General features: G+C 39.3%; 1 protein-coding gene across 3 annotated transcripts in view; it reads left to right on the forward strand.

Annotated features, from left to right (window-relative positions):
• The window catches only part of LOC133562309 (nuclear factor of activated T-cells, cytoplasmic 1-like), a 110,967-nt gene that overhangs the window by 26,206 nt on the left and 70,682 nt on the right, over positions 1-14,079 (forward strand). For all 3 annotated transcript variants that reach the window (XM_061916357.1, XM_061916356.1, XM_061916359.1), the window contains 3 exons: positions 4,608-4,810; positions 7,489-7,661; positions 10,011-10,151. In XM_061916357.1, coding sequence (XP_061772341.1) covers positions 4,608-4,810; positions 7,489-7,661; positions 10,011-10,151 — 517 coding nt within the window. The remainder of the gene's footprint in view (positions 1-4,607; positions 4,811-7,488; positions 7,662-10,010; positions 10,152-14,079) is intronic.

Below are 14,079 nucleotides of genomic sequence, written 5' to 3' on the forward strand. Positions count from 1 at the left end.
CCACATTCACCCATTCACACACATATTCACATACTGATGGCGAGCGCTGCCATGCAAGGCGCAAACCACAACCCATCAGGAGCAAGGGTGAAGTGTCTTGCTCAAGGACACAACGGACGTGACTAGGTTGGTAGAAGCTGGGGATCAAACCATCCCCGACCATATAAAATCCGGTACACCTCCCTGATACCGAAGTACATGTCAAACTACTTCCAGAACGTAAATGACCGCCATAACCACAACACCAGGGGGAGCTCCACAAACCACGTGAAACCCAGTTTCGATCTAACAAAGGTCTTAACTCATTCTCCTTCTATGCCACATCAATATAGAATGCACTTCCAACGGGTGTAAAAGAAAGTGCATCTCTATGCTCATTCAAAAGTGCACTAGAATAATGTAAATGATCAAATGTATATACTTGTTCTTATGCTTTCCGAACTCACCATGTTCACTGCTCGCTGTAAATATCCTACCAAGTCAGACCTACACTGTTTCAATGTCCATTTCTCTGACGATGCAATTGTTGATGACTGAAGTACTGATTTCAACCAAACCTAACCCCTCAGAATGTAAATAATGGAAATAATTCAATGTATATACTCTGATGATTAACTTATATAATGACTGTATTATGCTGATAGTATATATTTGTACCATGAATTGATTAACGTGGACTTAAACAAGTTGAAAAACTTATTCGGGTGTTACCATTTAGTGGTCAATTGTACGGAATATGTGCTGTACTGTGCAATCTACTAATAAAAGTTTCAATCAATCAATCGATCAATCAATCAATCAATCAGTCTCCCGTACTGATACATGCTTTCAATTTTGCTGTGAATTTTCAGTAAACTAAACCGGTTCTTATTGTATTCCACGTAAATACACACACTCTATGTGTACAGACAACTGGCTAGTTGTATTTGCAATATGTTCACACTGCGTATTCATAACAACACGTGTTTTGATTTAGAGAAACGCGACATTTTGGTCACAGGGGACAGAAAATGGATGGATGGCTTAAGTCAAATAACCCATATACAGTCGTCCCTCGTTTACTGCGGCCTACTGGTCCCAGGCCTGAACGTGGTTAAGGAATGTCCGATAAGTAGGGATATTATTAATAAATAGAATATTTTCACAGTTAGAGCACATACAGTAGGGATGGAATTCATATGGCCCCATTCCGGATCTGAAGTGAGAGGAAGAGGATTGGTATTCATTTTGCGATGCAGTTTACTGAAATTGATGGAAAACACCACTGTACATAGCAACTGACGCTGTGGTCAGAGTTGGATTTGCTCCAAAACACATTTTAAGATATTCAACACAATACTGTCATCTGACGGCTGAAGTGGATAGTGTACCCACCAGTCTATCATGTTTCATGTGTCAGGTAAACTGCAATGAATGGGGCCATATGCCCTTTGGATTACCTTCCAACTGTAAAAACTGTAAATACCCTATACATATATTTTTTACACGATTGCAAATCTCTAAACATGAACACCCACATAGTCAACTTTACCCTCGTTTCACTCACTATGGTAGTCTTGAGTGTTCTCTAATGTAGATTATCTGGTTTCCCAGAGGATCCTCCATCCGTCATTACTATGGCGCCGCCTGGCCATTATAACACGGCCACAACGTGGAAATACTTTGTCACATTCTGGTTAATTCCTCTTAGATAGAGCTGGGCTTCCATGTGATGAAACCACGGGCGTAAGTTGATCCGCCAAAAAATGGTCAACTTGACAGTTGCAGCTACGACCGTTCGGCGTGTTGTTAGCATTCCTTGTCCCGCGTTGTTTTTCCACATAGGTCACACCAAAGACTCACCAGTGTCGTGAGGAGCTGATGATGTCTAAGATGAAGGGCATCAACAGAGCTCGCCACTTAGCATTGCTCGGACAGCTGCTGATAGCTTGTAGCAGTCTTGTCAGCATTAAGTTGCGCACCAGTACTGGCACGTCTCGCGTCTTGTCTCATGATATCACTCACGTGAAAGGTCCACCGATGTGGAGATGTGTTATTGATGTGGAAGGAGTTCAAGATGAAGTGCATCATTCAGGTATTCTGCAAAAAGTTGCTCAATTTGATTGTTGAGGTTATCACCAAGATTAGCTGCCATGCTGTTATCTTAGTTAAGTTAAAGTTAAAAGTTAAAGTACCAATGATTGTCACACCGACACTAAGTGTGGTGAAATTTGTCCTCTGCATTTGACCCATCCTCTTGTTTACCCCCTGGGAGGTGAGGGGAGCAGTGGGCAGCAGCGGTGCCACACCCGGGAATCATTTTTGGTGATTTAACCCCCAATTCCAAACCTATAATGCGGAGTGCTGAGCAAGGAGGTATAATGGGTCCCATTTTTATAGTCTTTGGTATGACTCGGCCGGGGTTTGAACTCCCAACCTACCGATCTCAGGGTGGACACTCTAACCACTAGGCCATTGAGTAGGTGGTATGTAGTGGTAGTAGTAGTAGTAGTAGTAGTAGGATATTTATATTGATTGCCACAACATAGTATTATAACATAAGACAAATACTGCACTGTAAAACGGATAAGACATACTGTAAACAAGACTTAATGGAAGACTTAATTTAGGACAGAAATATATAGAATATGCTTAAAAAAACACATTAGTTGAAGAATATTACAAATAATAGATATCTGTATAAGACACTACTGTCCTTGAATTTTCATACAGTGAGATTTTGTTGCCTGTTTTGAAGTATTTTTGAGTACAAATTATGGCTCTTTGGGCCATTAAGGGCAAATAAATATTATTTGATTCAAACCATTTTTCCCTTGGTAAGTGAACAACATTCTAACCCTGGATTTCCACTGGATGCGAGATGTCAGCTGAAAGGGACTGCCACGGAACGGCGCCACTATCCGCAGTCCGGCAATCCCCACCGCCCTTCTGTTCTACGAAATCTTGCGAATCCACGCATAATCACGTGATAAGGAAAGTTGTAGTAAAGCAGACCACAAACAGTTTATTCTGTTATCCTGCTCCCGGCTTCTATATCAGCTTGTATATTTACACAGGCCCCCAAACCCGATATGTTTGTGTATAATTTGTTGATTTTGGACCTCCGGAATCAGCATGTCTTCAACCATTTGTGTCAACAAGGTGAAATTACGTATGAAAATCTTTGACAAGTGGACTTCAGATCCATTAGGACAATTAAAAGTTTAAAACACAATTCGCCTTGAAAATGGAGCATTTTATTTTGAAAATAAGCCGGATAATTTTATTTTGTATTTGACTCCCTGTCTAACACAAGCCTATTTTAGCTAAATTGAACAGTATTTAGCACTTTGACTTGAATAAAAACGGGAAGAATCTGCAGCTGTGGCGATGACGTTTCACTGTCATTCTGCATCAAATTCAGGATAATTGTGCTCTGTCCACTCGGGCACCGAAATACTGGAGAAAATGAAGACGATGTCGTGTGGCAGGGGTGTCAAACTAATTTTAAGATCTGGGCACCACATGGAGAAAAATCTACTCCCAAATCATGGCGCGATAACTTGTTTTTTTGTTTAAAAATAGAACAAGCACATTCTGAAATTGTAAAAATCATAATGTTGCTGTTGTTGTTGTTTTTTTTACCCACATGTTGCGGTTAATAGTATTCCACCTTTATTTTTTCGATATTCATATTTTCTGAATAAATTATGTGATCATCAGTCAACTCATATTGTTATTTTCAATCTAGCAAGATTATAAAATGACATCAAAATCAAATTACAGCATGTTATTTATGTAGTTTGATCATTTTCCTCGACTGCTGCACTAAGATCCATCCATCCATTTTCTACCACTTATTCCCTTTGGGGTCGCGGGGGGCGCTGGTGCCTATCTCAGCTACAATCGGGCGGAAGGCGGTGTGAACCCTGGACAAGTCGCCACCTCATCGCAGGCTGCACTAACATCTCGTTGTTTATTTTGTACATATGTAGCATTATCTACAAAGATACAAATAATTGCGACATTCAGTGGACACATTTAGAGCAGATGTTTCTTTCATTCCAAAATTTAAGGTTAATTTTTATACTTAGCAAACTCATCTCGCGGGCCGAATAAAACCTGTTGGCAGGCCTGATCCGGCCCTCGAGCCGTATGTACGTTTGAGCAGGGGCTACATTGTCGTCCAAGGTCGTTCATTTTGTAGTTTGCATACTTGGTCAACTCTGAGCGCTGACACTTGCTACTTGTTTATTATAGTAGGTGTCAATTTAAAATAAGCTACTATCTCCTGCCAGTTTACAGAGCAGTGAGGAAAAGTCTGTCTCTAATCAGTTCCAGCAGCCTCCTTAGAAATCATATCCAGATAAAACAAGAAGAAAAGACATTTCGCATTGATTTCGTGTGAATCCAAGCCCCCAGAAAGAAAATAAAACACTGCTAAAATTGGCTGCAACTCCACCAAAAATAAACATAGAAACGCGGCCATCTGCCATGTTGCGCTACCAACAAAAGCCCCTTAAACTATCAGTAGTCAAATGTGTATTTTCTAAATGAGGGCTCGCCTTCGAAGGAGGTCTTCGAGCCTGACGTTGCCTCTCACCTGGTTTCTTTTGTTCCTCCGCCAGCTTTATGGCTACATGGAAAGCGAACCGCTCACCCTCCAGCTGTTCATAGGCACCGCAGACGACCGCCTCCTGCGACCACATGCCTTCTACCAGGTCCATCGCATCACTGGCAAGACGGTCTCCACCGCGAGCCATGAGGTCATGCAATCCAACACCAAAATCCTGGAGATCCCTCTGCTGCCTGAAAACAACATGCGAGCCATGTGAGTTCTTTTAGAGGTCCACTATTTTATATTGTTATTTACACTTTTTTTTTTGCGTGGTAGTCCCTACATTGAGATAAACATATAATCACAGGTATTCTCTTACTACAGCAGAAATCCTAACGACAGCCCCAATAAAGTTCCTAAAGTTTATATTTATTTTCACCCAGCAGGTACAGTCGTGATCAAAAGTTTGCATACACTTGTAAAAAACATAATGTAATTTCTGTCTTGAGTTTCCAATACTTTCTACCACTCTTTATGTTTTTGTGATAAAGTGATTGGAGCACATATTTGTTGGTCACAAAAAACATTCATGAAATTTGGTTCTTTTATGAATTTATTATGGGTCTACTGAAAATGTGACCAAATCTGATGGGTCAAAAGTTACATACAGCAATATTAATATTTGGTTGCATGTCCTTTGGCAAGTTTCACTGCAATAAGGCACTTTTGGTAGCCATCCACAAGCTTCTGGCAAACTTCTGCTTATATTTTTGACCACTCCTCTTGACAAAATTGGTGCAGTTCAGCTAAATGTGTTGGATTTCTGACATGGACTTGTTTCTTTAGCATTGTCCACACATTTAAGTCAGGATTTTGGGAAGGCCATTCTAAATCCTTAATTCTAGCTTGATTTAGCCATTCCTTTACCACTTTTGATGGTTGTTTGGGGTCATTGTCCTGTTGGAACACCCAACTGCGCCCAATACCCAACCTCCGGGCTGATGATTTTAGGTTGTCCTGAAAAATTTGGAGGTAATCCTCCTTTTTCATTGTCCCATTTAAAGCACCAGTTCCATTGGCAGCAAAAAAGGCCCAGAGCATAACACTACCACCACCATGCTTGACAGCAGGGTGGTGTTCCCGGGATTAAAGGCCTCGCCTTTTCTCTTTCAAACATATTGCTGGGTATTGTGGCCAAACAGCTCAATTTTTGTTTCATCTGATCACAGAACATTCCTCCAAAGGCTTATCTTTTTTAATGGGATGTCAGATGAAAAAAAATTAAGCTGTGTGGCCACGATACCCAGTAATATGTTTGGAGGAGAAAAGGTGAGGCCTTTAATCCCAGGAACACCACACCCACCGTAAAGCATGGTGGTGGTAGTGTTATGCTCTGGGCCTTTTTTGCTGCCAATGGAACTGGTGCTTTAAATGGGACATAGAAAAAAGAGGATTACCTCCAAATTCTTCAGGACAACCTAAAATCATCAGCCTGGAGGTTAGGTCTTTGGCGCAGTTGGGTGTTTGAACAGGAAAATGTCCTCAAACACATGTCAAAAGTGGTAAAGGAATGGTTAAATCAGGCTAGAAATAAGGATTTAGGATGGCCTTCCCAAAATCCTGATTTAAATGTGTGGACAATGTTGAAGAAACAAGTCCATGTCAGAAAACCAACACATTTAGCTGAACTGCACCAATTTTGTCAAGAGGAGTGGTCAAAAAATTAAACAGAAGCTTGCCAGAAGCTTGTGGATGGCTACCAAAAGGCCTTATTGCAGTGAAACTTGCCAAAGGACATGTAACCAAATATTAATATTCCTGTATGTATACTTTTGACCAAGCAAATTTGGTCACATTTTCAGTAGACCCATGAAAAATAAATAAAAAAGAAGCAAACCTTAATAAATGTTTTTCGTGATCAAAAAGTATCTGCTCCAATCACTCTATCACAAAAAAATACGAGTTGTATAAATGATTGGAAACTCAAGACAGCCATGACATTATGTTCTTTACAATTGTATATAAAGTTTTGATCGCGACTGTACATGATTTTGAAGGTGAAATAAATACACAATCTTAGCTTCTTCTGTGACAGTCTACAAGTGCACAGGGACTCAAAGAGAAAAATATTGCATTCTTACATTAATTTCCACACAGGAGCCATCATAGAAAATATTGGCGTGCAGAGTAACAGATTCAAGCATTTTAGCATTTGGTGGTCTTTTGGTCCATTATTATGATGAAGTTCTAGGATATGTATCATAGTCACGCATGTGATTTGACACAGATTATAGCTTCATGTTGACTTACTTGACACAAATGCAGCATTTTAAAACTCATCTGAGAGGGAAGCGCCTCCACCATCTGTAAAGCTATCACATAAAAATAGTTTAACGCTAAATGGATATTTTAAAGTATGTTCCACTCTGCTTTTCACTAGTTATAATAACTCTTTTTTTGTGCCAGCTTTTTGTGTAATATTCCACATTATATAAGATTTGATCAGCTCTTTTATTATCCTCTAGGCTTGGAATGATAATAATAAAAAAAGGTTACAAGTTGTAAAAAGAACCGTGACTGATATTTAGTATGAATAAGGCCCACAGGAGATGATGGTCGAAGTTGGAAAGACTCACATGGGAGCTGACTCGCGTGACCTTTGACCCTGTGACGTGTGCCGTTAATGACAGCTTGTATTAATAACGCTACAGTCGTGCTCCAGTTAACTTGCAGTGGTGACCTAACTTCTGTTTTTTTTTGTTTTTTTATTTACATTCCGAGTTTCAGCTTCATAATGTAATTGTAGAAAGTGTTGTGCACAAGGCACTGTACAATAGTAAAAAAGCAAGAATATAAAAAATATATACATTTTCCACATGTTTTTCTAAATTCTGTCTTTCTTGAAACACTTTGCTGAATAACACCGTGCTCTGCTTTTCTTTTTTTTTTAGAATTGATTGTGCAGGCATCCTTAAGCTGCGCAACTCGGACATTGAGCTTCGCAAAGGGGAAACAGACATCGGACGTAAAAACACTCGCGTGAGGTTGGTGTTCCGGGTGCACATCAACCAGCCCAACGGCCGGACTGTTTCCTTACAAGCCTCCTCCAACCCCATTGAATGCTGTAAGTATCACAATCCAAAGTCTCTGACACACACAATCTTACATAGGGCATTATCTAGGCCTAGGTTTGGCAAACTTTACTATCAAAAGAGGCATTGTGTCCCGTATTGAACTAAGAAATATAGCCTTGTTTCGCAAAACATAGACATACAAAACAAACAAATCATAATTTATTTTTTAAATTGAATTCACATTTATAAATTGTACACACAATGGATCTGTCAGTGCAAAATACAACTCTTATTTCAGGTTTATTGCGGGTCATTAAAAAGCTTTAAAAGTCATTAATAGGATTTTGCGAAAATGAAAGCCTTAAATGGCATCAAAAAACATGGAACACAATGTCATTTCATAAAATTGAATTTGGCAACAAAAAAGACAAGAAAACAAACCACAGCACCCAGTTTTTTTTAGATAGGGAAACATTGCACTTCAATATGTGAAATTGTTATTGGAAGTGCAATTTTTGTCCAGTTTTTTATCTTTGTTTACCTATTTAGGATTATTAAGTTATTGAACTTTCAATTACAATGGTGAAAAATACTACAGCAATGAAAAATTTTAAAGGGATTGCTTGCATGATTAGCATATATTTTGACTGCATTAGTACTTAAGTTGGCCACAAACTTTTCAGCTATTCAACATTGTTGTTAATTGCTTACAATTTTGTCTATTCAGACAATTCTCTGCCCATAACTATATAATAATAAAAATCTATAGAAGGACATGGGCGTTAGATTTTTAGGATCCATAAAAAATTACATTAAAAAAGCAATTACATTAGATTCGGTGATAACTGCAGAAACCCTGTATTATTTCTGAGATGTTTCTTTTTTTGGAATTTTTTTTCATGGTTAGCCTCCTGGAGGGTTGCACACTCACTGAGAAACTTTCTCACTTATAATTTTCTCACATTTAACTTCCTCACCTTTACTTTACCTTGCCTTCCTCGCACTCATCGAATCAGTAGTCAGAACAGAAAGTTATATATATATATATATATATATATATGTATATATATATATATATATATATACATATATATACACACATTTCTGTTCTGACTACTGATATATATGTGTGTATGTATATTGCGCTCTACCACGGTATCGAGCACTATTTTCTGGATAATCTAATTAAGACATATATATATATATATATATATATATATATATATATATATATAGCCTCCTTTTTCCTATATATAATATATATATATATATATATATATATATATATATATATATATGACATCATATATATATATATATAAATATATATATATATATATATGACATCATATATATATATATATATATATATATATATATATATATATAAATATATATATATATATATATATATATATATATATATATATAATATATATATATATATATATATCCATCCATCCTTTTTATACCGCTTATTCCCTTTTGGGGTCATCTATTCCCAATTCCGGTGTTGAATTTTTTTTTAGGAAAAAGGAGGCTATATATATATATATATATATATATATATATATATATATATGGCCATATAGTGTTGAATATATTAAAATGTCCATCCATCCATCCATCTTCTTCCGCTTATCAAAGGTCGGGTCACGGGGGCAGCAGCTTAAGCAGGGAAGCCCAGACTTCCCTCTCCCCAGCCACTTCGTCTAGCTCTTCCCGAGGGATCCCGAGGCGTTCCCAGGCCAGCCGGGAGACGTAGTCTTCCCAACGTGTCCTGGGTCTTCCCCGTGGCCTCCTACCGATTGGACGTGCCCTAAACACCTCCCTAGGGAGGCGTTCGGGTGGCATCCTGACCAGATGCCCGAGCCACCTCATCTGGCTCCTCTCGATGTGGAGGAGCAGCGGCTTTACTTTGAGTTCCTCCCGGATGACACAGCTTCTCACCCACACGGCGAAGGAAACTAATTTTGGCCGCTTGTACCCGTGATCTTATCCTTTCGGTCATGACCCAAAGCTCATGACCATAGGTGATGATGGGAACGTAGATCGACCGGTAAATTGAGAGCTTTGCCTTCCGGCTTAGCTCCTTCTTCACCACAACGGCTCGGTACAACGTCCGCATTACTGAAGACGCCGCACCGATCCGCCTGTCGATCTCACGATCCACTGTCCTCCCACTCGTGAGCAATACTCCCAAGTACTTGAAATTAAAATGTGTTCATTGCAATTCTAACTTTGACCACACCGTCAGTTGCTATGTAGAGTGCCGCTTTCCATCATTTTCAGCCGACTGCATTGCAAAACCAGAGATCCACCCCAGGAAGAGACCATACAAATTCCTTTCTACTATATATTCTGATAACTCATATGCTTGTTCCCTCCTCCCCCCATAGCCCAGCGCTCAGCACAGGAGCTTCCCTTGGTAGAGAAGCAGAGCATGGACAGCTACCTTGCTACTGGAGGGAAAATGATTGTCCTGAGTGGTCTCAATTTCCAACCTGACTCGAAGGTGGTGTTTGTGGAGAAGGCGCAGGGTGAGTTTCAGTCACAATTACATCTTTAAGGCACCTCCGCTTCCATCCGTACGTCCCATCACCTCCTGCCCCTCTACCGCACTTCCACATTCTCTTCGGCCCCGTCAAAATACAGCTTGCCAGCGAGCCACATGTGGTGTGCATTAGGCCACTATATTTTTAACCAAAGGATATTTACATTTGTTGGAGTTTCCATTGCCTGCTCAATGATCATCGCCACAAGTTAAGGAATGAATCACAAGCAGGCCATGTGCAACGTCTCTCTCTCTGTCTTACACTATGAGCTTTGACATTTACTGTAACCTCCTTCACTTGTTTTTTACCTGCTGACTCACACATTCATTCATTTTGACCAGAAACAGTTTCCCTTTGTGTGGGAGGAAAAAATGATTAAAAAAAAAACCCCTACTTCTGATCAAATATGCAAGGGAACAGGCATTGGACACAAGTAACTACATAATAAAACAGGGTTTGTGTAAATTATGAAAAATAATAATTGATTAAATATTGGAACTCGTAACTCAAAATACTCAAATTAACTTTCCCCATTGAAATGTCATTAATTTGTTGTGGACCCTCAAAACATGCAATTTTAACATGTAACATGCTTTTTAATATAACAAGTGAACCACAAACAGTACAATAGAATGTACTACAAAAATGTTTTGAAGTAATGTAGTAGCATTTACTTTGGAAAGAGGTCCACTCTCATTCAAGCTGTTTTTCTGTCAAACACACCATTAGCAGCTTTTCTGTATTGGCACTATGGTTGTACCGGTATTAGTGTAGTACCGCAATACTAATGAATCATATTCGATTCTATACCGCCTCTGAAAAGTACAAAAGTATTTAGACCATACTTGCCAACCTTCCTGATTTTCCCGGGGGACTCCCGAATTTCATTGCCCCTCCCGAAAATCTCCCGGAGCAACCATTCTCCCGACTTTCTCCCGATTTCCACCCAGACAGCAATATTCGGGGACTGCCTTAAATGCACTGCCTTTAGCATCCTCTCTCTCCTGAAAAGGAGACTACTATATATGTCTCATTTATCCATACTTTTATCTATAACCCATAAAGTAGGCAGGCACGGAGCTATTTCTCAGCGTGTGTTTATTCCAGCCGGCACGTTAATACACTGACACACAACATCCGGATTCCCATCATGCATTGCTTCAAAACTACGGCAAGTGGTAATGTCCAAAAACATAACAGAGACGAAGCAGAAGAACACAGAAGAGACATGGCGACGACAAGGAAGAAGAAAAAGTATGCTTGCAAGTTCCAAAATAATTGGAAAAAATTATTTCAGTTCATCCAGGACAGCTCAAAGGGGAAGGGGTATACTGCCTGCAAATTTTGTAGATTATATTTATCCATTGAACACGGTGGCCAAACGGATATACTCATTCATGAAAGGATTATATATATATATATATATATATATATATATATATATATATATATATATATATATATATATATATATATATATATATAGAGATGTGCGGTTTGCGGTTTTATCCGCGGAGTCCACGGTTGGTCGGCCGGGTGACATGACGAAAAAATAGATTTAATTAGATTCGGGTGGGTGGCGGTTGAACCATTCGGAAATATATATACATAGTTCAGGGATCGGCAACCTTTACCACTCAAGGAGCTATTTCGCCCCGTGTCACAAATTTAAGAAGACAATAGGAGCCGCAAAAATTCTCTCGAATATCTACTGGTGGTCACCCAGATAACAAGAATAAGGGCTTGCTGTGTAGCCATTGTCTTTGACGCCTTCTACAACATGTACAAACTGCTTCCTAGTCCTGAAACATTATGTGTGTGGCTTCCGCAGATACACGTACGAGATTGAAAGGCATACTGGATGATACAGAGTACACTAATGGTTGTGATATAAACAGCTTTAACACTCTTATTAATATGCACCAGACTGTGAAGCCACACCAAACCAGAATGACAAACACATTTCTGGAGAACATCCTCACAGTAACACATTATAAATGCAACACAACAAATACCCAGAATCCTTTGCATCCATGACTTGTCCTGAATAACAACGGGCGGGTGGCGGGCGGTTGTGGTTCTAAAAAATGTTGGTCCGGGTGGATGGCGGGTGGATGACGACTTTATTGATGCGGTTGGGGATGATATAATTGCCTATCCGCGCATCTCTAATATATATATATATATATATATATATATATATATATATATATATATATATATATATGTATGTATGTATGTATGTATGTATGTATATATATATATATATATATATATATATATATATATATATATATATATATATGTGTGAGAAATACTTGAAAATATGTACACCCCACCCCATCTCCCGAATTTGGAGGTCTCAAGGTTGGCAAGTATGATTTTGACTCAAATATTCATATGGAAAAAGCACAGTGAAATTGGGCTCCAACCAGAGGTGATTGCTATAAGACTGCAAGGGAAGCTCAGCTTCCCCTAAAATGTCAAGAAAAATAAGTGATTAAATATATAGTGTTGTGTTTACATGGTATTGACTAAATATGCGCTACAATGTACTCTTTTGTTCAGAATCAGCTTCTTATCACTGGTAACGACGCGGCTTTCCTCTCCCTCATTCCCTCAGCTTCGTGGTGCTTTAAACAGTGTAGACGCTGGCCGTCCACAGAGTTCATACACTTCCGCGAAACGAGACGAGTCATTGGATAAATGCTGGGCTGTGTCCCGCTCATTGGACGCTCAGCGTCTCTGGGGGCACATGGGTCAGTGGACTGGCCTCAGCCGGCCCGGACGCTCAACTTCTGCATGATGATTGGATGATCTGTCTAAGGCCGGTTCCCTTTTCGATTGATACCGAAACGAACAAATCAGCGATATTCATTCTTTTGTTCTGAGTTGAACCATACACATTTCTGAACCTCTTGTCTTTGTTGACAACGACTAGTGACAAATAGAGCTTCGATTTCTGGTGTTTTTTCGTGTTTGTAGACTGACTTCTGTCACTCTGCAGCTTCTGTCCATACCGAGCAGCGGGTGCTGCTGAGCCCCTCCACCGTCTCAAAGCAATCACAGGCGAACACACTCCGCAATAGCCTTGCGCTAGACCCTAGCTAGGTAGTCAGCTGCACATAATGGCAGATAATTTGAATGTTGTTTTTTTTTGTTTGTTTTTTATTCAACAACAAACATACATTTATAAGGCACACAAATGCACACAGGTGTGCAAACTATTGTCATTAGTGGCAACGATTGGAGCCACATCTGCAGGTGTAGAGTGGAGCTTCTCCTGTTTAAAGCGCTCAAGTCTTACATCCACAACACCATGGGCCAAGGCCGTTTAAGCAGCCTTGCTCTGCTAGCCATCGAGAGGAGACTTGTCAAATACCTGGAAAAGACGCCTTCTTGTTACGACAGGGCCACAGATCCCTTTCTTAAAAAGGAACGGAGGGTAGAATTTACCTATAAATAAACGAACACATTTTATAATGTAGGTCGGAATTGAGCTTCCCCTCCTTCAGAGACCAGCATCTGCCACTGGCTCCAACAAATGACTATTTTAACTTTGACTTCATCGACTTAATTGATTGATTGATTGATTGATTGATAATTTTATTAGTAGATTGCACATATTCCGTACAATTGACCACTAAATGGTAACACCCGTATAAGTTTTTCAACTTGTTTTAATCGGGGTCCTTGGTTAATCAATTCATGGTAATCAGATTAATATCGGAAGTCTTCACCAATGCAGTAGATCTAATTTAGCCTTCGACTTTTAAATTCAGTTTGAAATATTTTCAAACTATAAAGACGACTACTTCGTTGAGGAATATTTAATAACACTGTAACTGTGCTGGTCATTAGCCTGTTACAAAACTAATTACTCTATTAAACATGTGTTTATTTAAAAGCAAGG

This window comes from Nerophis ophidion, linkage group LG11, assembly GCF_033978795.1.
Source record: "Nerophis ophidion isolate RoL-2023_Sa linkage group LG11, RoL_Noph_v1.0, whole genome shotgun sequence".
NCBI lineage: Eukaryota > Metazoa > Chordata > Actinopteri > Syngnathiformes > Syngnathidae > Nerophis > Nerophis ophidion.